Here is a 24827-nt window from a genome sequence, read left to right as displayed (position 1 = left end):
CCCCCCCCCCCCCCCCCGCAGACGCCACCCAGAGGCCGACCCCGGTCATCGCGCTCGCAGTGACGGCCAGCCATCTCGGTGGGTGGCCCGCCTGCCGGCCCCGCTGGGCGCCGAGGAGGACCCGCGGCCTCATGGGGAGGACGGCCACAACATGGGCAGGCGCCTGGGGGGCTGGGTGAGCTCAGGCCACCCTTCGCTCAGCCCTAAGGGGCTCAGAAAAGGTCATCTGACCAGGCGATGCTCTCCTGGACCTGCTTGCAATGATCTACCTAGAGCATTCTGGTTAAAAGGATGTCAACCTAGGGGCGCCTGGAGGGCTCAGTTAAGCGTCTGACTCAGCTTAGGTCATGATCTCACGGCTTGTGAGCTCGAGCCCCGCGCCGGGCTCTGTGCTGACGGCTCGGAGCCTGGAGCCCGCTTCCGATTCTGTGTCTCCCTCTCTCTCTGCCCCTCCCCCGTTCGTGCTCGGTCTTTCTCTCTCTCTCACGAAGAAAAACCTCATAAAGGGTGTCCATCTAAAGTAGGACTCAACGTCAACGTGGGAAAATGACCGGAGCCTCACCTTCAACTGTCCGTCACTTTTAAAACGGAGTAAAAGCCTCTCTTTTACTCTACTTCTCAGACCAAACACTGACAGGCTCATCCCTGAAAACTGTTAAGGGCAGCAAAACTACACCATCTATTATGCAGGCTGGAAGCGCCCAAGGACCACTGTTCTTAGTGCAAGCACTGAAAATAACCGGCCACGACTTAACAAATGAACCGACAGAGCATTTTTAAACAAATTAGAATGCTCAGTAACGACAGCGGATAGCTCCCGAAGCACGTGCCTCTCCCCCTGCTGAGTTAGGGCACTTTTCCTCTCGGCGGAAGCCCGCATCCAGCTGTACAAGTGCACAGAATGCCTCTCCCTTCCCTCCACGTCACTTGCATGAAAAGAACTTCTAAAAAAAACCTCATGCACTTTAGATCCAAGTCATGGATTCAGTCCAGAACCATCACTCAGGTCTGAGTTTTCTTCGGGGTCTCACTTGGCTTCCTGAGCGGCGTCCTGACCGGAACGGAAGCCGGACACAGCTACGGGCCCGCCCGCGGACACACCGCGCCAGCCACGCGGGGCATCGGTGAAGCCCGAGAGCCCTCCTTTGCGAGACGAAATACGCAAGCCGCAGGGAATGCCGGACGGGCCTACCTGCACGCTCTCCCCTTCTTTGCAGATCAGAGGGGACTCGACCATGCTGTAGTCACGGCCCGGCTGCCAGACCCGGTCTATCAGCTGCACGTTGTTCCCTCCCGGGGAAGTGATGCTGTGCGCCCCCAGGGAGTCCTTTTTGGGAGGCTGGGGCGACCTCTTGGAGTGGTAGATGTTGAAGACGATGTCCCCTTTGCACACGTCAAAATCCCAAGTGATCACCGAAGAGGCATCCACAATCTGAATGAGGATCTGGAAGAAGAGGTTGCATGAGGCGACCAAGGGAAGCACGAGGCCGCCCCCCTCCGCCCCCGCCCTGTGCTGCCACTGCCACTGTGGTGGCTTCGTCTCCGGAGGGGCTTTCTGGCCCAGCAGTGTGTGTGTGTGTGTGGGGGGGGGGGGTCGTGGGAGGAAGGCAGACGTGTCACATCGGCCGTCTCTTCACCCACGTCGTCCTTCCGGCCACCCAGCCTTCCGGCTCTCCCTTCTTTCGACCAATGGCCCCCGCTCCAGGTCAAGCTCTGTGCTCTTCCTTGGCTGCCCCCACGGCCCGAGACTTCCCACTGCACGAGCCTCAGCGCTCGAAACACCGGGCCCTGGCTGTCAAAATGCCTCAGCCACACAGAACAGAAGGAACTCAACACGGTACAGAAGTGGTTCCGTGGGTCGCTCTAGGCTGGCCAGCACAAGGAAGGTGCCGGAGAAGGCGCAAGCGGAACAGAGGGCACGTGGAGGAACAGAAGGAAACGTTCCAGGCAAGCGGAGGGAACGGAGGCTCGCAAGGCACGGCGGCAGCCAGCGCAGTCGGGGGAGAAAAGAGCCACGTGGCATGGGGCAGGGGAGGCGCCCCGGGGACCGAGCGCCAACCTAAAACCCGAACTTCCTAACTGCGCGCCCGTATAAAGTTTCCCAGTAGGGGATGATCAAAGTTACAAAGTTCAGAACATGACTACGGGAGGGACATGAGAACTGAAGCCAGCTGTACGAGGCTCTGTGTTCGCTCGGAAACCTCAGCCGGGGCCGGGGCCGGGGCCGGGGCCGGGGCCGGGGCCGGGGCCCCCTTTTCCCGGGAAGAGCCTTCTGCTCGTCGTCAGGCAGACCCTTCCCTCCTCACCACAGAAATACCAGCCCGGAATTTCCCGAAAGAGCAGATTCCAGGAGCACCGGAGCCCTTTGTGGGAACCGCGGTTCCCTTCCTGCAGCGAGGCGGCTCCCCAGGGGCACAGCTCTCCCGAGAGGCACCCCGTCTGCCCACGGGCCCCCTCCTTCCCGTGCTCATGAGGGGGCCACTGAACTCAGCCTTCGTTTCAGGGGCGTCACCATCCTCGATTTGTGTTTTACTTCATCCCCAAAGCAAGTGCTGGTGCTGGGACATAGAAGACGTTCCCACTTCCACAGATACCCCGTGACTCTCAAGAAACGTCACGTGCCACCGAATTCTGTGCCACAGACAAGACGGGGTCACCGGAGAAACGAGAACTCCGCCTCCTCGAGCCTGGTCTCCGTGCAGGAGATCCATATAAATAATCCTGAAGGCAAAGCCCCGAGAATTCGAGATCTCCCTACAGAATCTAGGAATGAGGCACACTTAATGTGCCTCCGCTTGTTCGAGCACAGTGACGGTCCCTGTCCGCCCCGCAAGTGACAGGCCGGCCATTCCAGGACACACACCAGCAAGGACAGATGGTGGGTGGCGGTAAGGGGTCAGCTCCCGGCCACCGGCTGCGGCCTGAGCCCGCAGCCCCTCCTCGCTGACCCCTCGCTGGGAGCCCAGGGCCGCCGTCCTCGGCAACAACCCTCGAGGCGGAAAGCTGCCCGGAGCTCAGGAGGGGGGCTCGGCTGGGAGCCCTCACAGCTCAGGCCGCTCACAATGGTCGTCAGAGGACACACAGCGTAGACAAAACACAGGCGCACTCTTGCTTCCGCACCAGAGGGGACAGCAAGAAGGGAAGAGAAATGTGCCTTCCCCTCACTCTGCTTGACTTATAAAAACGGGCAAATTCCTTAAAATCTAAACCACCAAGGCCCGGTCAGGAAAAAAGAGAAATGAAACCGGCCCGAAGTAATCGCTGAACTAACCAAACTGAGTCGTCAAACATCTTCCACAGGAAAGACTTTCCACGCGCCCCTCTCAACCCTGCGCTAAGAGGTTATCCAGTAAAACGGAGGTCAGGAGGCCTGATCTCCTTCCGAGCACAGACGCCTTGAGAGACGCCTGCCCTTCAGTGTAGACATGTGCCTCAACTACAGATTTAAAAAAACAAACAGACAAACAAAAAATCGGCAACGATCTAAAGACAACAACCAGAGAAAGCATCTGATTTTCCTGAACTAAATCCTATTCGGAAGGCCGCCCGAAGAATTTGTCCCTGGGGAGAAGGGGCCCCACCGCCCTGGGCCGTCACCGCGGAGGGCGCACCTCGTGCGGGGCTCCCTTGAAGACGCTGGCAGACTGGTAGATGGTCTCGGTGCACAGCTTGAGGTCTTCGTTCTCCAGCTCCTCCGCGGTCCTGTACAGAGATTTGGGAACCAGTCCGCCCTCGGGCACTTCACACTGGAAACAGAAACGCAGCAATAAAAGCTGTGCCCGCACACGGGGACCCCCTGAACACCAAACGCTCCGGCGAGGGCCACGTCCCAGCGTGCTCGACTCCTCCGGGCCGCTCGGGAAACGGAAAACACTGGCGAGGTCGAAAAACGTTCGGTGCGACTTAGCAAAAGGATTTTTAAGAACCTCTTAAATACACGTGTCATACTTTAACTGAGAACAAGTTGAAGCTGATTTAGCACAGAATTCACACGAGTGTTTACGAGGTACTGGACTCAATTACTAAAGCTCGTTTATGTAAGAATCGCAAGCATTCACACGGCACCGTGAAGAGGAAACGTTACGTTCAGAAAAGCTGGATTCTCGGCAACTACAGGCATTTCTTTATTACATGCAATTACCGTCAATACACACGTAACCAGCGATGAGAGCTTTGTGTCTGACCCGGGTCAGAGGATCCGTCCACAATGCCAGACAAAAAAATAACAAAGGAGAGCTTCTTCTGAAGCTGCTGCAAACAGGCTAAGTTGAACTAGAATCTGTGTATTTCATAAACTTCCTCGTCGACCTTGACAGGGTGACCCAGCACTCAAGTTCACGGCATCTTAGCAGCTCTCGCACCATCGGCCCCGGGAGGCGAGGACACAGGGAACCCACACGACGGTGTCCGGCCGGCAGTGCGGCCAGCCTGGAGACCTATTCCGGCATGACGTCCTGTTAGGGGACATCGGAGCGCCGAGTGCGAGCAGCACAGTGTACAGGGACACATGACAGCCGGGAGAGCCTCAGGCGCCGGAGCCCGGACGCGTGGACAGAAGAGGACTCTCAGCCCGGTAATCGCATCACGGTGGTCGGTGCCTGACAAACGTGGTCCGATCCGCCGTGAGCCAGGCCTCCCTCCAGCTCACAATGGAAGGACCGGCCACTCGGGACCGTTCTCATGTAATGCGAGCCGTCTGTAGGATGCTACATGTCTGACCTCCCGATTCAACGTCACGGCGCCTGGTGAGGGGGGCCCTGCAGTTGGCTTACCCCTCGCACCGCGACGCTGCCTGTAATTCCTGAGCACAGGACCCACGACCTGAAAGCTGGATCCGAATGCTGTTCAACCTCCTCCACCCATCCCGAAAGATTCCCCCGAAAGCCCAGTTCGTTAGCTCATAAACACACGCGTCAGATCCAGTGCGTACGTACCCGAAGCGGGTAACTTTATTTACCGTGAGGATGACAGAGATCCTTCCTCTAACGAGAGCCTGACCCCCCTTGGCTTCGGCTGTCACTTCGGGAAGCCACCTGCGCCTCCGCGGGTCTCTTTCGCCCTTGTGTCATGCCCTGGGGCTGTAAGGTCCTCAAGGACCCCTCATCACAGTTCCGGGCACGCAAGAGGAGGTGTCTGCACGAGAAGCTAGCAACTCAATGTATTAAAACCCTGATTACAGAAAAGAAGTGGTTCTCTTAACGTATCCCCTTTGAAATGTTATCCTGATTTACGGTCCGGGGGGAAATCTTGGAGAATCATCTGGAGTTAAGTGTTTTTATAAACGCACAGCTTCCCCCCGACAGGTAAAAGAAATCTGATCCACACGAAGCTGAGTGAATAAAGCAAGCCGTAATTATATTAGAGTCTAAAACGAATCCTCATTAGTATTTGACGACGAAGAAATGGGCATGTTATCGATCATCACTTACATGGTTCTATTTAGTTTAACTCTGGGTCAGAGAAATGTCAGCCAAAAGAAAGACAACACTCCCAACTAAAGGTTCTGAAAATCATCTGTACCAACCAACGCCCACCCTCCCTATCCCTGTAAAGCGGCCAAACGTGTAACTACTTGCCTAAATACATACCATGCACTCCCCGCTCAGGAAATCTGGAATAATCTCTTTATCGATGTAATCCAGCAGGCCGCCAGGACCCTGGTAGTCATTTCCTGCGTAAATCAGGAATTTCCTTCTGGTGTTGTCATCGATGAATGGACTAACCTGTAGGTAATGAGAGAAGACCATGCGGTCATCTTTGCTTGGCCGTCCGATTTCCAAAGATTAAAATGACAACGTGACAGTATGAGTGGGGGGGGGGGGGGCGGGGGGGAGAAGGGGCCGGGGAAGGGAGTCTGATACATGGAAAGTCTGTCCGCGTGACAGAAGGACGCTCGGGAACTCTTTCTTCCCTTCGCCGGTTTGAGAGACTGCGTATCTTTCCACGTTTATTTTGTTATTTCCTAGCCAGCTAAGGCTAAGGGTCAGGGACACACGCACGCGGATGCACGCACGTCCGCCTTCCAAGTGGCTCGTCGTTTCTGCAAAGCGGCGTCCAGACCTACCAGCGTCCAGAGGACGGGAAACACCCTGGGGGCGCGAAGAATGAGGAGGCGGCCGAGCGTCTCGGGGTAGTTGGCCTCGACCACCTCTATGATGCGCAGCAAGGCCTTGACGCCGGGTCTCCACAGGTGGCGCATGTTCAGACCCTCCAGGTCCACCAGGCAGGTCCACGAACTGTAAGGGCGTGCAGACGTGTGTCACTCGCCAGACGGCACACTCGCCAACCGCGTCCCAAGTGACTGCTACTGTTTTCTCGTTTCGATACTGGGCAACAGCCCTTTACACACATTTCCACAAGTCCACCAGTCTCGAAAAACCAAAGTGTCGCGCACCGTGTTTCTATCTACTCGCGGCAAGCACGCGGGATCGGTGGGGTGGGAGCAATCCCCGAGACGGCAAAGCATCAGCGGCTCATCGACCATCGCAACCTCACCCGGGCACGCACGTGACCCAGCACAACGAGGTGACGTGTCGTGCTTGACCCGCTGCGCGGCCTCTGCTGACCCAACAGGGCACGGGCCTGGCTTTCTAACGCGCGCTGTGGCGAACCACAATAAGCTCTTCTTCCGCAAGGATCTGAGTCCAGCGCGGCCTCAGGAGCCGAGACTACGGCAGGGAACAGAAAACCCTCGAAACTCCTTCCTGTCATGGCGGAACTTCCGTTCCAGTTAACCTGCCGTCCCCTTCTGGTGTCAGCCTCTGAACCGCTGCACATTCTCAGAATGGTCTACCAGAACTACAAGTATGGTTTAGAAATGCAGAATAAGTTTTTTGCACCCCCGGGGGCTCCCCCCACAAGGACCATGCAGACTAACCAGACGGGCCGACCCACTCAGAGCGAGGTGACAGCAATGCCTCGGGGTTAAAAATGCCAAAACCCAGCACCTGTCCCTCCCAACTAACCGTATTACACGGTTATCCTTCTTCCGCCTTTGAGTACGCTGTAGAAAACAGGCTACTATTTAGATTGGGTTCTAAAACCCTAAAAGCGTAACAATCAAACCAGACTTGGGTCCTAAAAGTCAACTAGAAATTTTTTTTTTTTTTTAATTTTTTTTTCAACGTTTATTTATTTTTGGGACAGAGAGAGACAGAGCATGAACGGGGGAGGGGCAGAGAGAGAGGGAGACACAGAATCGGAAACAGGCTCCAGGCTCCGAGCCATCAGCCCAGAGCCTGATGCGGGGCTCGAACTCACGGACCGCAAGATCGTGACCTGGCTGAAGTCGGACGCTTAACCGACTGCGCCACCCAGGCGCCCCTCGACTATAAATATTTAACTCGTATTCTCAATAAGCTAGAAGGGAAAACAAAATCAACGTCTACCTGATAGGTCGACCAAAGACTTTTGTGTTTTCCTCACACCGTCTCAGCCCTTCTTCGTTTATGGAGAGAACCTATGTGAAAAAGGGCCACAAAAAACCCACAATTAGTCTTAGCAACACCACCGTGTCAAGCTAGGAACCAAAGGGACAATAACAAAGCCCGTTTTAGGCAAGCGAGTCAACCGACAGAGTCATCGGTTTAGATTTTATGACACGTTCATACACACACAACCTGTGGCTGACAGAGAATCTCTCTCTCCACAGGGGGTGAGCACTGTCCTCGGAGCGAAGGTGACAGCTACGGTCCCGTGAGATCGGAGCTAGGTGTCACCGGATGGGCGGGGAGGGCGTGCCCCGCTGACCTGTCTCTGGAATCAGCGCCTCTGAGATATGGGGGGGGGGCCCCCGGGGCGGGTAGCTGCGAGCAGGGGAACGTTCAGCCACACGTAAATCCACGAGGAAGGGCAGTGTGAGAGCGGACTGGAAGCACGGCCGAGGGGACTCTCTGGTCTGGATTCACTTCCCCTGGAGACACAGTCTATCCGCATCTTTATGTGCACGAGTGCGTAGATGCGGCCACGCACGTGTGCACGTGTAAACGCTCACACGGTGGCGGGGCCGACAGAATACGCGACGAGATGCCAACGACAGATATTCGAAGACTATGGGATCGCGGAGGTGTCTTTTAAAGTTTTCGTTTGTTTTTTAGTTTAAGGACAACACCCTTCTCCCAACTGCCCGCACTGTGGAGGCTGAAGGGGCAGGGGGGAGCCCGGGGTCCAGGGGCGGGAAGGAAGCATTTCTAATCGCTCAGATGGGAGATGCTAACCCCCCTCCCACCCCCTGGTGAGGCCGTGCTGGGGAAAGAATACCATGAAGAGGTCTGACCTGAGTGAGACACATCTCAAAAGGAGGAGGGGGGAGGGAGCAATTCGATGGAAAAAGAGGGCTCAAAACCGGCCCCAAGAAGCCATCCTGAGTGGCCATGGTGATTTTTCGTTCACGCTTTCCTGTGAAAAATATCTCTAGAGCTCCTGGGCCCTCTTCTGAAATTCTAAAAACGTACTGAGAGAGTTCCTTTCCTGATTGCAAACGCACTCCACGCTCGCTCTAAGGGGACAGTTGTGAGGGTCGGAAGGGGGCGGCGGCCTCCCCGGGAAGCACTTACGTATCGCAGCAAAGCCTCCTCGCCGAGCGCTCGCACCAAACCCTTGGTGTCCATCTGCCCCAGCCTGAGCACGTAGAGCGGCCGGCCGTCTACGGAGGGGAAGGAAACGCATGATCGGCACCGTTCCTGGCGAGCAGCTGACCGGAGCCTTAACAAGGAGCGTGCTTCCCCGCTCAGAGGCCGCAGCCGGCTGCGTGGGCACAGCAGAGGCCCCCCAGCAGCCGCCCCTCTGCCCGGGACCCGGGGTATCCAGCGGAGCTCAGCCTCCGTCCGGCCCTCCTCTAACCGCCGGTGCCGACCGGGGCTCAGACTCCTCAAGAACAACCAGGGGGTTGAAGAGAGCCCTCTTTCGACAGCGGGGGGCGAGGGGGGACCTCAGGGTATCCACGCTTCTTCCGTGAGCAGGGAGTATTTTAAATCTTTGATTTTTTTTAAGGAAGAAAACGTGTTCATTTCGTGGGTTACCAAAAAGTTAACGTCTAGATTTCCTAAAAGTCCACTTACCCTTGATTCCCACCTAGAGAATCAAGATAATTGAGGACTTTCAGGAACTCTTTACTTTCATACCAACCAGCACAGGGCGGCTCTACGTGTTTATAGCCTGGAGGCCTAACACGGAGCCTGAGAGGAACCTCATTCGCTATACAGATGCGCTGTCATCACACGACAGCTGCGAGGACGGCATAAAGACCTCAGTGGCCACAGTGGGTCCCGGAATCAACAGATTCTCTAGATTCTAGACCCCTGACACTTGCTGTCTCAGGGGAGCAGGGGAAAGGATAGGGAAGGAATCTACTCCGGACAAGCACCTGAGACCCATCTTGTGCCGTCCACGGGGGGCCACCCCGCTCCTCTGACAGGGCCCAACTTTTCCTTGTGTTTATCACCCGGTGAACTTCATTCACCTCCCACTGGCTCTAGACCTGTTCTACTTACAACAAAAAGGTCTTTGCGCTCCCAAATCCTGTTGAAGGGAAGGTTTATAAAAAGTGTCTCCCAACGTTTATAAAATACATTAATGTTTTACTACCACGCTTCAGTCTTCGAAGGGTCGGAAAACAGAATAAAGAGATGTTTCCAGTAAAAACTAATAAAGCTGCACTTAATACAGAAAAGCACAAAAGATGACGTCTGGAAAGCAGACACATCAGAGCTATTCCGCTTGGGAAGGGCCTGCTTTGAGGGGGAGGGCGCGCCAGGGCCGCCCCGTGCCCTCTCCACGTCTGCGATCCCGTCCTGTCCGCTGCCCAGCTCCGAACCAGGATGCAGCGGGCACGCCTCTGGCAACGCTGGCCTTCCCGCAACGCAAAGAAACGTGGCGGCCGAGGGGGGGCGAGAGCGGAGGGAAGGAAGGGACAGCCCGTGCCTGCGCCCCCCCGGGCCCCCGGGCGGGGGGCCCCCCCCCCCCGGGGGGGGGGGGGGGTGACCACCCACAGGCCCTCTGGACTCCGGCGCGAGGCGGCCTCTAAGCGCGCCCGGGATGCCCAGCGCACCTTTGTCGTGATGGTGCCAGCCTCCGGCGTAGTAGTCCTGGAGGACCTGGGGGGGGCTCCAGGTATCGAGGATGTAGTCCACCTGGTGCTGCTTCCGCCAAGTCAAAGACTGACACATGATCTCCCTGGCTTTGTCGATGTTGAAGTCCCGGGCACGTAAGAACCGAAGAATGTGCTCGTCCTTTGGAATCTGTGAAGAGAATAAGATGTTTCTAAGCAACGGTAAAAGCTGCTAAGGGAAGAAAACCAAGTGACTAAAGGGGAATGAAACTCTAAAACTCACTTCTCGTCCAGAGCGAGCTGCATTATTGCACTATTTTTTTTTTAATTTTTATTTTTTTAACATTTATTTATTTTTGAGACAGAGAGACAGAGCATGAACGGGGGAGGGGCAGAGAGAGAGGGAGTCACAGAATCGGAAGCAGGCTCCAGGCTCTGGGCCATCAGCCCAGAGCCCAACACGGGGCTCAAACACACAGACCGCGAGATCGTGACCTGAGCTGAAGTCGGACGCTTAACCGACTGAGCCACCCAGGAGCCCCTATCGCGCTATTTAAAATCAGCCGCTACTTGTCGCTCAAAAAAACAAACATTCAAAAACAATTTTTTTTTAAATCGGCCGTTACTAAAAAACCCCCCTCAAGGCTTTAGAAAATCACTACCGCTAATCTGAGTAATCTTTCCAGAATTCTATTTTAGTGTCAGCAAAGCAGAGCGAAGGCAGAAATAATCTGTTAAACGTCAAATGCTCCGGCCCGCCGGACCGATCCGTGATTGTGATCTGCGTGCGCTTCTGCACATGTGTATTACACCCGAACAAAAGTCAGAACGCCAAAGTGTTGTTGGTTTCGGTGGCGGTGGCAGTGTTGCTAACACACAGGGACCTTCTCTGGAGAGTCTGCTATCGGACGAGTCGACTCCTCTGAGGGGAGGATCAGGCCAAGACTGTGTCCGAGTCGTATCTGGCCCGGCCGTCTTCCTCCACGGCCACACGCTCGCTGGTGCACACCGCCGGTCCACGGCGGGTGGCAGGGCAGGGAAGGGGGAGCCTTCCGACTCCCCCACTGCTGGGAGAGTAACTCCAGGCACGGAGGTGGCATCGCTGTGACTCAGGAAGGACCAGCATCCCACAGACGTGGTAAAGAACGAGGGTTCTGGGACCAGAGGGCCTGGCTTCACGCCTTCACGCCAGCACTCCCTCGGGGGAAGACCTCGGGCAAGCTACTTCACTGCCCTGTGCCTCCGTTTCCTCGTATGTACAACAGGGGTGGAAAATACGTCACTGTCTCAGAGGGATCTCGTAAAGATCTCGTAAAGGTCGTGAGAGTGTCTAGCCCGTGGCAAGCTCACGACAAACGACAGCCATCATTACAGCGGCTGTGCTCCCGGTAAGTGCTACCAACAGTCGCGTCAGACACGGAGGTGCTGGTAACCAAGGCCGGCAGAAACCAGCACGTGGGTGGGCTCCATGCAATGCCCAGCTTCCCTTTACTAAGCGATGCCAGTAACCAGCGGGACATAGCAACGTGCCTGTGTTCACTTCTAGTCCCCTGTTAGCATGAGGCGGGTTAGAAAAAACCCGACTCCTTGGGGCGCCTGGGTGGCTCAGTCAGTTAAGCGTCCGACTTCAGCTCAGGTCAGGATCTCGCGGTCTGTGAGTTCGAGCCCCGCGCCGGGCTCTGGGCTGATGGCTCAGAGCCTGGAACCTGCTTCTGATTCTGTGTCTCCCTCTTTCTCTGCCCCTCCCCTGTTCATGCTCTGTCTCTGTCTCAAAAATAAATAAACATTAAAAAAAATTAAAAAAAAAAAAAGAAAAAGAAAAACCCAACTCCTTATAAGGCTAAAATTTTACCAAAAACCTCAAAATCGAAACTCAAATACTTCTAGTCTTAGAACAATCCGTGAATTCCTTCCAAAGCTTCTGAAAATTAAAATGTTAGAATACTTGGAATGTGATATCACTTTATAATTTGACATGTAATTTTTGAAAACCTTTTATTCTTTTTATTGCCAAATTTTTTTTAATGTTATTATTTATTTTTGAGAGACAAAGAGAGAGAGAGAGAGACAGAGCATGAGAGGGGGAGGGGCAGAGACAGAGAGAGACACAGAATCCGAAACGGGCTCCAGGCTCTGAGCTGTCAGCACAGAGCCCGACGCGGGGCTTGAACCCATGAACCACGACATCGTGACCTGAGCCGAAGTCGGACCTTTAACCGACTGAGCCACCCAGGCGCCCCTAAAGATTTTATTCTTAAGTGATCTCTACGCCTAATGTGGGGCTCAAACCCACAACCCTGAGATCATGAGCCACATACTCCACTGACTGAGCCAGCCAGGTGTCCCGATGTGTAGCTGTTTTTAAGTGAGACCCTTCTCTGGTAAACCTAGAAAAATAAACTAATTCTAAATAGAAGGGCATCACAATTTGCCGTCAAGGACTTGGACGCCACACAGAGAAACACAGATCCTGTGACTCTGGGACTGGGAGGGGCTTCCCCAGCTACAGTCATCGGGAACATTTACTCCGAGGAACCACGAACAGAACCATGAACAGAACCCGGAACCATGAACCACGGACAGCACCACCACACACGGGGGGGGAGCCAGTTCTCACTTTGCCCTTGTGGGTTTCCTGGAGCCACTGGCGAAGCCGGATCAGGCAACTCTCCTGCAGCGGGGTCAAGTCCCCCAGGTATCTCTTGATGTAGTCTGCGTCTAGTTTGTCTGGAACATAAATTACATGACAGCGTTTACAACAAAGAACGCTGGAACTTGAAGGCGTCCAAAGTCGTCCTGCTCAGGAAAGTGCGGTCCTCCAGCCACAGAACTGAAGGATGCCACGGGGACAGCAGGGTCAAGCCGGCCCCCCCCCTTAGAGACCCTCAGTGATCGTCTGTAAGACCAGATCCCTGGCCAAGCCACAGCTCAACCTACTGACTCAATTACCTTTAGGGCCTAGCGCACGGGAAGCATAGAGCATCTGACGACGCTACGATTGCAGTAAAAGGCTTAGCTGCTACCTTTCGTTTGCTAAGTACACCTTCAATTAAAGTAACTGAAAAGCATCTCCCGGTTTCAATAAAAGAACAACTTGATAGAACTCTTCCTGCCCATTAAAAAAAAAAATGAAACTTTTCTTCATTCTAAGAGAAAACTACAATGGGTTACCTAAGCCAGAGGAAAAGGGACACCAACAAAATGATACCTAAAGGTCCTAAGGAGACAAGAACGGGCCGGGGAACCGGAGGGAAAGGACCCCATATGGCCCCCGGTCCTGCTCGTGGGACACCGCATCTTTCCTACCTTCAGGGGTCCCCGCCGCCGGCTCGGGCGGCCCGCTGGGGCTGCTGGGGGCCTCGCCGCCCAGCCCCTCCGCCTGGGCAGCATCCGAGACGACAGCGGCCGAGGACGCCGCCTGTTTCTTGCAGGACGAGGTCGTCTCTGAAGAGGAAGCTATGGGAGGCGGAGTCCAACGGGGCACGAACGTGATGCCTTCTTCTTCCAGCTGACGAAGATAGTATTCAATGATTTCTTTCCCCTTGAAAATAAAACCGATTTGACGGTTAGTATGTGATCCACATTCAAATTATTCGCCCCTCCCCCAGATTTTTAAGACACTAACAAAAACCGAAGAGCCGCAGAAGAAATCTATAAAAGCAAAAGCCAAATGCCTCTGTGTCTGGGTTTTTCATAATGATTTTATTTCCTCTTCTCCAAAGGTCCAGGAAGTAATTTCTAAAGAGACGGGGTTTTTTTAATGACTGACTAAAAGCACCCATGTATCACCCTTGTACTCAATCTGTGCTTTGTGTCTCGACCCAAGTGCTTTCCAACACCCTGAAAATAAAGCAAGCCTTCACATAACACTCATGATCTCACACGGACACTCTCAAAACCAAAATCCCACAGCGGCACTGAGCAACGGCACGAGAACGAGACGGAAAGTTTTCCACGCAAGGTGAACCTAAGAACCCGAGGCCCGGGGGCCCCCGGGGATCCCCGACAAGCGCTCCCCCTGCCCACAGACACGTCCGCTCCCGCCTCGCCCGCCCACCCCAATCTGCCAACGATTCTGGGCAGAGGGCACAGCGGCCAGTGGCCGCACCTTCCTTCTACGTCACTGGCAACAGCAATATCTGAACTCCCACCCAACCCTCCTCCTCCCTAGAACGCAAGACTTGGGGGAGAGTCCAATCGTTTCCACGTCGTGAAACGGCCAGGACCCCCGACTGGCCCGTTTCCAGCCTTCTGAAAACACTGCCAGCCTCGAGCACCTCAGAGGCTCCTGCCTCCCCTTTTCCATAAAATCCCAAGCTGGACTCACTTTTTTTATGTTGCTGGTGTATTGTTTCATTGCAATTTTTTCCACTGTACTTTCGAAACCAAAGAAAGATTTAATATCTAAACTCGCAGACTGTTCAAAACAGGTCCAATCTTCGTTTTCAGGGTGAACCTGCAGACAAATGAGAAATCGTTCCCATTAACTACGCTGATGAGTGACGGTATCATCTGTCGGCTTCTCCATCAACTAGTAACCAAAAGAAAACACTTACTCTACCAGTAACGTTACGGTCATGAAAGCAGCAGATGGAAAATTTACACAGGGAGGCTCAAAATCATAAAAAGACCTAAATATTTGTAAAATATTCTAGAAAAAAAAAATCGAAAAACGCCTGTTAAAAGGAGAGCTCCGCTTTCATTGGTGGTTCATTCATTCACCGTATTTCCTGAGCAGGGTTCTCCATCGTAGACAAAACGAAGGTCCCTGCCTGATGCAGCTTATGGTCTGGAGGGGGAGACAGCCAATTAGCCATGAACATAAAGAGGTAAGAAACTGAAGACAAGCGCTAAGGGAAAAAGGAAAAGCTGGAGCAGGTGAATGAACTGGGGGGCGGGCAGCAGAATTGAACAGGGTGTTCAGGCTGGCTTCATCCAGAAGGGCAGATGTGAGCACAGACCGAAGGTGAGGGCGGGAGTCCAGCAGAGATCCGGGGGCACAGCGCCCCCAGCAGAGGGCGCACTTGGAGCAGAGGTCCTTAGGGGAAGCAGCCTCCGCCATCCGGGAACAGCAGGGGCGTAGGCTTGTGCACAAAGACAGCAGGACAGCAGATATGTGAGGACGAGAAAACGAGGGGCCCTGTAAGCCACTGGGAGGCCTCTGCGCTTTTCTGTGTGAAATGCAGGAAGGCTGCAGAAAGTATGATACGATCTGACATACTTTATTTATTTATTTAAAGTTTTTAATGTTTATTTATTTTTGAGAGAGACAAAGAGCAGGGGAGGGGCAGAGAGAGAAGGAGACACAGAATCCGAAGCAGGCTCCAGGCTCTGAGCTGTCAGCACAGAGCCCAATGCGGGCTCAAACCCACGGGCCGTGAGATCCGTGACCTGAACCGAAGTTGGATGCTTCACGGACGGAGCCACCCAGGCGCCCCTGATCTGACATACTTTAAATGGATCACTTGGGATTCAGCGCTAAGGATACGTTGTAGAAGGGTGAGGAAGCAGCAGAGAGACCCTATTAGATTATTCTGATAATCTGGTGGCAAGTTAGTGATGAAGAACAGCAGATCAGCCTGATACAGAGGTACCCATCACAGGCAAGCCCCGCTTTCCCGAAGTCTGCATTCCGCCCCATCGCTTCTACCAAAGACTGACATTCGTGCCTGTTTTGGCTAACCAAAAGAAATCTAAAGAGGATTTCCTCATTTAGGAAAATGGGTGAACGTGAAAATAGCATTCACCGTTTGTTTGGCAAAAGCCATTGCGGAGGCAGCTCGTACCCCAAGCGGCAAGGATGGCACCACGCCCCCCGCCCCGCCTCCGGAAGCCTCGAGACTCCAGAGCTTAGAACAGCGTCTGTGGGCCTCTGGGCTTTATCTCCATTTATTCTGTGCGCCTGTTAGCAAGACGGGTCCTGGGGCACCAGAAGCCCCTAAACAAGCTATGTTTTGCTTTGCATACGGGAATGCTAAAAAATCTTCCCATATACACTCATAACTGCTGCTTTGCTTTGCCCGTGTTCAGCGTACGAAAGGCTTCACGGGAACACTCTACTTTCAGAGAGCGGAGGAAAACTGTTCTCTTGGGACCTTCCCGTGTAGTTCTGAAGTGTTAGGGTGGCGCCGGAAAGGAAGGGACATGGGAAGGTCACAAGGCGACCTTGACTGCTACAACCACGTGACCCATTCTGCAGTAAACCGCAGCTGCCACCCGCTGACCCCACGCGTCAGAAGCGAGGGACGGTATCTGAAGAACACAAGGCGGTGTGCCGTTGAGCGCGATGGCCACGCGGGTCCCAGAAGCACAGGCCGGCCCCAGCCTGCGTCCCCTGCCCGCCCCGCCCCACCCCCGCGAGCGCGGTTACTCACAGTGTAGCAGCAATGTTCGTGGATGATGACCCGGTTGGAGAACGTTTCGTTATGGGCCTCGATGTGCAAAGTACGTTCCCGAGAATTCAGTGAGTTTTTTTGGACAAAATAAACATAATCGACTCCTGCAATCTTTAAAAAAAAAAAGGAGAAAACGAACTTATTACTGACGCCAAGTGCAACAGAAGCCGCGAGCGTTCAGTTCGTCTGGCAGGGGGACGGCCTAAATGTCCCCGGGGGTACCTTTTTCAGCAGCCTTGGTGCGTCTATGTCCAGCTTGCAGCGCCGTTCTATAATGTGAACGGCCCCGTCTTCGCTCTTGAACTCGTTCACGGTGTCGCTGTCCACAAACATCGGGATCAAAGGACACGTAGGGAACCTCCTTTCGTAGGCCTGGGGATAAATTGTTTTAAAAAAAGGAATTGAACACAGATGCGACCCGACAGCCCCTCACTGAGATTCTCCCAGGAATAAAAGCATCTCCCGGGGCGCCTGGGTGGCTCAGTCGGTGAAGCGGCCGACTCTTGATCTCAGCTCAGGTCTCGATCACAGGGTAGGGAGTTCAAGCCCCGCATCGGGCTCCACTCTGGGCGCGAAGCTTACTTCAAAAAAAAACCAAACACGGCATCTCCTGATACACGTCCACGCGTCACCACAGAGCTGCCTTTGTCTTTACATCATAAGCTTTTGTTAAAAAAGAAAAAGACATTCTGTGTTCATGGACTGGGAGACTCAGGGCAGTAAAGACGTCAATCCTTCCCACGTGGCTACAGAGGTTTAACACAACTCCTATCGAAATCCCGGCAGGGCTCGTCTTTGTCTAAGCTACAGACAAGATTATTTTGAAATTTATATGGAGGGGCGCCTGGGCGGCTCAGTCGGTCGAACATCCAACTCGATCACGGCTCAGGTCACGATCTCACGGTTCATGAGTTAGAGCCCTGCGTCCGGCTCTCTGCTGACAGTGCGGACCCTGCTCGAGAGTCTCTCTCTCCCTCTCACCCTGCCCCTCCCCAGCTTGCACTCTCAAAATAAATAAACTTAAAAAAAAAAATAAAGTTTATACGGAAAGGCAGGAGAACTAAACCGGCTAAAACAATTCTCAACAAAAAAAGACTAAACTGGGAGGAATCACTCCAAGTGGTGTGGGATCGGTGCCTACTGCGCAGCCACGGTGACCCAGGCCCGCGCGGCTGGAGGTGGAAGGGACACAGAAGTCACAGGGCAGACAGCCGTACATCGACCCACACAAATACGCCCAAGTGATTTTCGACAGAGGGGCAGTAGCAATTCAACGGAAGAAGGACGGCCTTTCTGTCCAACAAATCTGACTGGAGGCCTTGCACACCAACAGGAAAGAACTAAAAAAAAGGACCTCAACCTGAACCCCACACCGTATGTACAAATTAGCTCAAAACGGACCATGGACTCAAACGTGTTTGTAACCTGCTTGAAATGACAACTGCAGAAACGCAGAACAGATCGGCGGTTGCCAGGGGCGGTGGGGGGGGGGGGGGGAAGTGGGTGCAGCCGTCAAGGCACTCGGAGAATGTTCAGTATCTTCGCTGCATCCGCGGCGATATTCCGGTTGTGACGACGGACCACAGTCTCCCTAAATGTTACGGGGGGCGGGGAGGAACGGGTAAGGAACACAGGGGAAGCCCCGGTGTCATTCCTGGTGAATAACAGGGTATTAACATATCGTGACTCTTCAATTATCGCAAACTACGAAACTTAAAGCATGAAAAAAAGCTTCACTCCCTGTATAATTCATCCAAACTTTTCGACAATGCACTCAGGCGCCCGATTTAGTTTACGGCGTAGCGAGTGTGTGGTGATCTGTGAAGACAGCTTTGCTGACGACCTGACTATTGAATTTACGCTAAAACCGAAGCCACCCGGCGGCTCGCGGGGCTGCAGGAACAGGAAACCGAGGCGGCCGGATGACAAGTGTCTGGGCTCTAAGAAGAAGCATGAAAAAGCAGCCCGGGGCTGGGCCCAGCACCTCGGTGACGTGATGTTCCTATTAAAGTGACAAATGCCACTCCTCCGCCAGCTGTCCTAAAAATGGGGGGGGGGGAGGGGGGACTGACTTCCCGCCTTAAGTTAATCACAACCACACACAGATTTGAGGAGAAATGTATGCTGTTGACAAGATGAACGACAACCTCAAAGTGGCACCGACCGCTGCGATGTGACCTCCGACAAGGGGCGAGGCGTTCCGGCGCACGGCCAGACTAACACGCTGCCTTCCGTGGAGCAGTTTCCTGAAGCTGCCCATGGACAGACCTGATGTCTGAACAGAAGTAATACTCAGCTCGCAGGAGCTGCACTGAACCCCCCATAAAGCACCAGAGCAACCTATTTCTTATTTTTTGTATTTACAATTTTTTTGTATTTGTTTTTTAGAGAGAGAGGGAGGGAGGAGCAGAGAGAGAGGGGGACAGAGGATCCGAAGCGGACCCTGTGCTGACATCAGCGAGCCCGATGCGGGGCCTGAACTCATGGACCCTGAGACCCATGACCTGAACCGAAGTCGGGACGCCCCTACCAGAGCGACCTATTAATCCCTCCACCCGGTTTTCACTAATCTCACTCTAAGTATCCTCGATAATCTGGTACATATCTCCTCTCCTCTCCATAACATTACAGGGCTACACCAGTCTGCAAATTTCCGGCTGTGCTCCTGCTGTCTATGTAAGATACCACGCGAGGCAATATGGGAGGCAGTGGAAAATGAAGCAGACAGTTCAGGAAAGGGAGTCAGGGTCATACACGAGTGTGTCCTAAGAATAAGCAAGTGCCATAGAGGTGTCAGGAGAAAGAGAACACCCTGAGCTTTGGAGAGAGGGGTGGTGTAGGAAGGCTTCATGGAAGAGGGGGCATTTACACTGGGCCTCAAGGCACACGACTGTTTATAGTCATCGAGGAGGGGAGAGATTTCTAGGAAAGAGAACCCAGGAGCGTGGCCTCAAGGGAATGCCGCAGGGCGAGCAGGGACCGAAAGCCAGTGGAGGAGGGAACGGTGGCCTGCAGTGACACTTGTGACAAGGCCTGTCCCTGCTGAGCACAGCCCACGTGGCCACACCAAACCCAACGGAAGGCCTGGCTCTCCTGGAGTTGACCTACCTCACGGGGCGATGGAGAAGGAGGGAAGTCTACCTTGTGACCAGAGTCGCCCTTTCAGAAAATCAAGGACAGTCATGCACAGGGCGGTCTGGGAGGCAGAACTTACGTGGTAACCAATTATAACTGCTTTTTAAAAGTCTTTACTTTGGGGGTTGAAAACATATCCTTCCTATTTACCTACTCCCCCCTCCTCTCAAATATATTCTGCATCCCATTACTGCTATAATCTTGACAAATCACACAGCATTCGTCTCTTAATGCATTTGAAATCAACAACATGGAAGGAGTTTATCGAACTGCTCAGACCATACCACACAGAAGTCTCTGGGAGGCCCTAAAATACGCCTGTATTGAGTATTGCACACGGGAATGACTCTAGAAAAAAAAAAATTTGCTATCATTTGTTCTACAGACACTGAAAACCATCTAAACTGAGTTTTAAATTTTAATACATTACAAAAAAAAAAACAACCCTGGCTTTGTATACTCCAGCGCTATGACGTATCAAAAAATTGAAATACAAGGATTCAAACAAAAAGATTCTTTTTAAGTTACATACGGGGTAGAGTAGGCACTCGCCAAGAAATACCCGAAGCCGGGATCTCTCCTATCAAAGGACCTATTAGATCATTTTCAAAATGCCCACAACAGCCTCTAAATTCTTGCAACAGAGTGGTCAGCACAGGGCATTACCCACACAGCCCAGTCTTCAATTTAAGACACAGCACAAACTCTCCATTCCCCGTAAAATCATCCATCCGTGTAGACACCTGTTTTCACAGAGACTCGCTTTTACTTTGGCCAGATGGCCTTAGGCGTGACAGTGCTAATGCACCACCCACCCGGGAAATCGGTACACTCCTCTGCAAAGCTGTCTGTGCGGAAGGTTCCTAGCGAGCTTCTCCCTGCTTCCCTGCGCGCCCCGGTCACCACCTGCCCCCCCGTCCCCAGGCGCACCACTCAGCCACGGGGCAGGGGCCAGTCCATGTGTCTTCGCATCGCCTAAAACAAAGTCAGTGTTCAATAAACATTTTTTGAATTATGGAATAAAACCTTGCTAGATAGGGGCGCCTGGGTGGCTCAGTCGGTCACGTGTCCGACTTCGGCACAGGTCATGATCTCAGGTTTCGTGAGTTCAAGCCCCGCGTCGGGCTCTGTGCGGAGCTGATTTCAGATCCTCTGTCTCCCTCTCTCTCTCTGCCCCTCCCCTGTTCGTGTGTGCTCGGGCTCTCTCTCTCTCAAAAATAAACATTAAAAAACAAACAAACAAACAAACAAACAAAAAACCTTACTAGATAAAGCAACAAACCCAGCTCTTTTTCTCTGTGCTCACTTACCTGGGCCAATCTTTCGGAGATATATAAGGCTCAGGAATTCTGCATGCTGTTGGCAGAAAAGCCTAACTTTCTAGAGGGTTATAGAAAAGGCAGATCGCAAAACGGTGACAAAACTTTAGTCTCCGAAACTGCTTACGGGTACCAGACCCCAGTTTTTCAGCACAAACTACAATCTACAAACTTGCTGCAGCCTCTGAAACACAGAAGCATTCCAATCTTATTAGAAACATTTATGCACATTCTAGTTTTGCCCACAGGAAGGGCCTAGAAGCAATGACACCTCAGCAGCAACAAGAAACTTGGCATCTAGAGCTCGGTTTCTAAATACCACTCAGGACTAGAGAAGAAGGCATGCACTGTCAAGAAATGACTGATTACAAGTCTGAAGGGAAAGGTCAAGGTGAATCTGAAGTACTTACCAGAAATAAGGATGTGCTCAGTGACTGAGGGGGGGGCATGTCAAAAGGACACAGGAACCAGCCTGAAGGGGTTCCACTACCCCCGTTCTGAGATCACTTGAGCACCAGAAAGAGAAAAGCTAGTGATACTCAAGAGAAATGGGCGGGGGAGGAAATCTTACAGACAAATGTCACCTAATAACCACAGGAGCAAACAACACAATCAGAAAACCACAATTCTGCAACCACCAATTTATAACTGGTTCAGGCAAGGATCGACACAGGGCACTACTGAACGGCTGGAAGAGACAGCACGGTCTCCAAGATCACCCTGCAGGTTGTCAGTTACAAAGGGACAGATGATGGAAAGCTGTCCCTTTATAATGGAAAGATCTAGCAGATACCAGCTCCGGCCAAGGATTTAACTCAGGACCAAGCACGGGACAACCTGCCGAGCTGCTGTGACACAACGGAAGCACGCACGACCTCTGCAGACCTCACAACAGAAAGGGAGGAAATCATCAAGACAAGTCCAAGTTACGGGGCACTGCACAAAAGCACCGGCCTGGACTCTTAAAAAATGAGAAAGGCCACTGTCTTGAAAGATGCACAGAAAAAGCTGAGAACTATCTAGCATGAAAGGCAATTAAAGAGACAGGACTACCAAAGGCTATGCTGCATTGGCTCTTTGGAATAAAAATAGCTCTAGAGAATATTTAAGGACATGTGCCCATGCATCACACACTAAATACTATCATTCTGTCCGTGTGAAATTTCGCGGGTGTGATAACGATGACCGTTAAGCAGCGTTTCTATTCTGAGGCAATAATGCTTTAGTACTTAGGGCAAGTGTAATGATACACACAGCTTCTTTCAAATGGTTCTGCAAGACTCAGGCTGTGAGTGTGTGCATGCGTGTGTGTGTGTGTGTGTGTGTGTGTGTGTGTGTAAGAGATAAAGCGAATGTATTAATTTATCTAAGTGGAAACGTAGACACGTATTTGCTACACTTCATCAACTTCTTTAATAATGGAAATTTCTCAAAGTAAAAAACTGGGGACACTAGCAACAGGGGAAGGTCACTTCGGGGGGAAGGGCAATATGGAGACCAACAGTGCTTTTGCACGGAACTGAGTACGACCTTGTCACATCTTACCCAGCGTGAGGTTTGGCCCAGCTCCAGCCCGAGGTGGAAGGCCAGGTGAGAGGTCCCCCGGGGCCCTACGCCTCGGCACGGGGGCCTCCGGCCCGGCCCGGCCACCGTGGCTCTGAGGGGACGCGGGCCCAGAGAGCTCCAGCTGCCGGCTCTTCACGAAAAGGCAGCAGTCTGGATTTCTGTGTGCCGCTTCCCCATTCTGAAGGCTTAGTTCGTGCCCACGGGCCCACGTCCACAGGCCTTCAAGTCTCCTCCCTGCACCTATCTCTCCAGAACTGGGCAGGAACCCAGGCTTCAGTTCTCTCCGGGTTCAAATCACCGCCTCGGGAGAGCCACAGGAATTTCCCTCCGTCTTAGTTTTCACGAACTATCTGCAATATTATGATGTCACTTCCTAATCACACTCGGCATGTATCAACCACAAAAATCAAGAAAGGCCTGAACAGAATTAAATTTTCCAGAAGGCATTTTTCCAGCGCGAGAGAAATGTTCTTCGATGTCCTCTCTTAAAAGGAAAAGCTACTTTCGCAAGAGACCAAGAGACGTTGACTATTATAATCATTGGCTCACTCGTTTTGTTTCACACAGCCATTGTTTCAATAATAAAAACAAAAGCAGGGCCTTACCCATTTGCCCCAGGGAGGAAAGCTGCCTGCTGGGTAACTCGGCTTCCTCCCACCTTCCTACACCCACTCTTCCTCTTTCAAAAGGGATTTCTGAGCCTGTAATTCGGGAGCTTGGCAACAGCACTTTCAGTCTTTAACCAAACTTTGAATGCAATTTTGAGATATTAAAAGCTTGTACTGTGCTAAATAAAACCATATTTTAGTGAAGACATTTCAACTTGAGAGGTAACGAGCTTAACAGCGCATTCTGCCAGGAAAACCCATTTAAAAGAAATTCCATTTAAATAATCTACCTTCAGATTGAACTAGGTTCATACACAACTTAGCCAGCGAACTAAGCCAGCCGCTTCCGTACGAGTTGGAGATCCTATGGCACTGGACGTGACCCTCAAACGCACTTAGACGCAGAGCTGGTTTTACCCCGGAAAGACTCCAGAAGTGGAAAAACCCTAAATACGGCGGGAGTCTCTCAGAAGTTGCCAGTGCTCGAAGAGGCAAATATAAAACGCATCGGGGAGACGTGGGAAACTGACCGAAGTCCCTCAGAGTCGGTTCTCCGTAAGTCGCCGACTTGGCAGACATGACAGCCACATACAGAGGGCCCGCCGTATAAGCCACCGTGTTGAGATCTAGACAACGTGACTGTGGAAGACACAGGGACGGGGCTTCTTCAGAAGCAAGACACAGACACACGTACCGTCCACAGCGAAGAAAAGACAGGGAGGAGGTCACGGACAGCAACGCACCATGCTGACAATAAAAAACTGCTTCAGACGGTGGGGGGGGACATGGCTCCAGGATGGGTGGCGAGAGCGCGTGTGCAGAAGGGAACGTTCCCGATGGGGGCCACGGGAGCGACACCACAAGGGAGGAAACACTCCGTGGACACGCTCCGGAGCAGCCGTTCAGACCTGCGGACACCGTGTCACCTGCCTCAGAAGCGGCTCAGGCACAGGAGTCGCGCCGCCGCGAAGAGCTTCGGGCACCTGGTCTGTTGCTGAGACTCCAAAGCATACAAACAGCTCGGCTAAGTGAAGGCGTGAAGAGTGTCAACGGCCCCGAGGAACCTGGGGGCCCCCCCCCGACACTGCATGTGGTCGCAACTCAAGCCCTTGATGGGCTCTTGAATCCCGCCTCCACTATTACAAGACAGGCGGACTTCTATTTAGCCCACTAGTAAGGCGAGGTTCCGAATCACGTGCTACTTACTTGTGAATAAATGTGTTCATTCTTTTTTTACTTTTTTTAAGTTTATTGATTTTTTTTTTTAATTTTTTTTTCAACGTTTATTTATTTTTTGGGGGACAGAGAGAGACAGAGCATGAACGGGGGAGGGGCAGAGAGAGAGGGAGACACAGAATCGGAAACAGGCTCCAGGCTCTGAGCCATCAGCCCAGAGCCCGACGCGGGGCTCGAACTCACGGACCGCGAGATCGTGACCTGGCTGAAGTCGGCCGCTTAACCGACTGCGCCACCCAGGCGCCCCAAGTTTATTGATTTTTGAGAGAGAGAGAGAGAGACAGTGTGGGTGGGGGAGGGGCAGATAGAGAGAGAGAGAGAGAGAGAGAGAGAGAGAGAGAGAGAATCCCAGGCAGGCTCTGCACCGTCAGCGTGGAACCCAACGTGGGGCTCGAACCCACGAAACTGAGTGAGCCGAAACCAAGAGTCAGAGGCTCAACCGACTGAGCCGCTCAGGCCCACTCAGGTGTCCCTATATATATATATATATATATATATATATATATATATATATATATAT

The 24827-nt window shown here is 52.8% G+C and overlaps 1 protein-coding gene across 2 annotated transcripts in view; it reads right to left on the bottom strand.

Annotated features, from left to right (window-relative positions):
• SEC14L1 (SEC14 like lipid binding 1) overlaps nucleotides 1–24827 on the bottom strand; it is a 52516-nt gene that overhangs the window by 1262 nt on the left and 26427 nt on the right. For both annotated transcript variants that reach the window (XM_040456526.1, XM_040456527.1), the window contains exons 4-15: nucleotides 16666–16815; nucleotides 16423–16554; nucleotides 14376–14504; nucleotides 13355–13589; nucleotides 12666–12775; nucleotides 10049–10238; nucleotides 8556–8644; nucleotides 7389–7459; nucleotides 6065–6236; nucleotides 5589–5723; nucleotides 3612–3746; nucleotides 1193–1444 (exon numbers count right to left, since the gene is read on the bottom strand). In XM_040456526.1, coding sequence (XP_040312460.1) covers nucleotides 1193–1444; nucleotides 3612–3746; nucleotides 5589–5723; nucleotides 6065–6236; nucleotides 7389–7459; nucleotides 8556–8644; nucleotides 10049–10238; nucleotides 12666–12775; nucleotides 13355–13589; nucleotides 14376–14504; nucleotides 16423–16554; nucleotides 16666–16815 — 1800 coding nt within the window. The remainder of the gene's footprint in view (nucleotides 1–1192; nucleotides 1445–3611; nucleotides 3747–5588; nucleotides 5724–6064; nucleotides 6237–7388; nucleotides 7460–8555; nucleotides 8645–10048; nucleotides 10239–12665; nucleotides 12776–13354; nucleotides 13590–14375; nucleotides 14505–16422; nucleotides 16555–16665; nucleotides 16816–24827) is intronic.

This window comes from Herpailurus yagouaroundi, unplaced genomic scaffold (genome assembly GCF_014898765.1).
Source record: "Herpailurus yagouaroundi ecotype Mexico unplaced genomic scaffold, PumYag 217, whole genome shotgun sequence".
NCBI classification, from domain to species: domain Eukaryota; kingdom Metazoa; phylum Chordata; class Mammalia; order Carnivora; family Felidae; genus Herpailurus; species Herpailurus yagouaroundi.
Note: the sequence above shows the minus strand (reverse complement) of the source record. Positions and strands in the feature narration are given on the sequence as shown.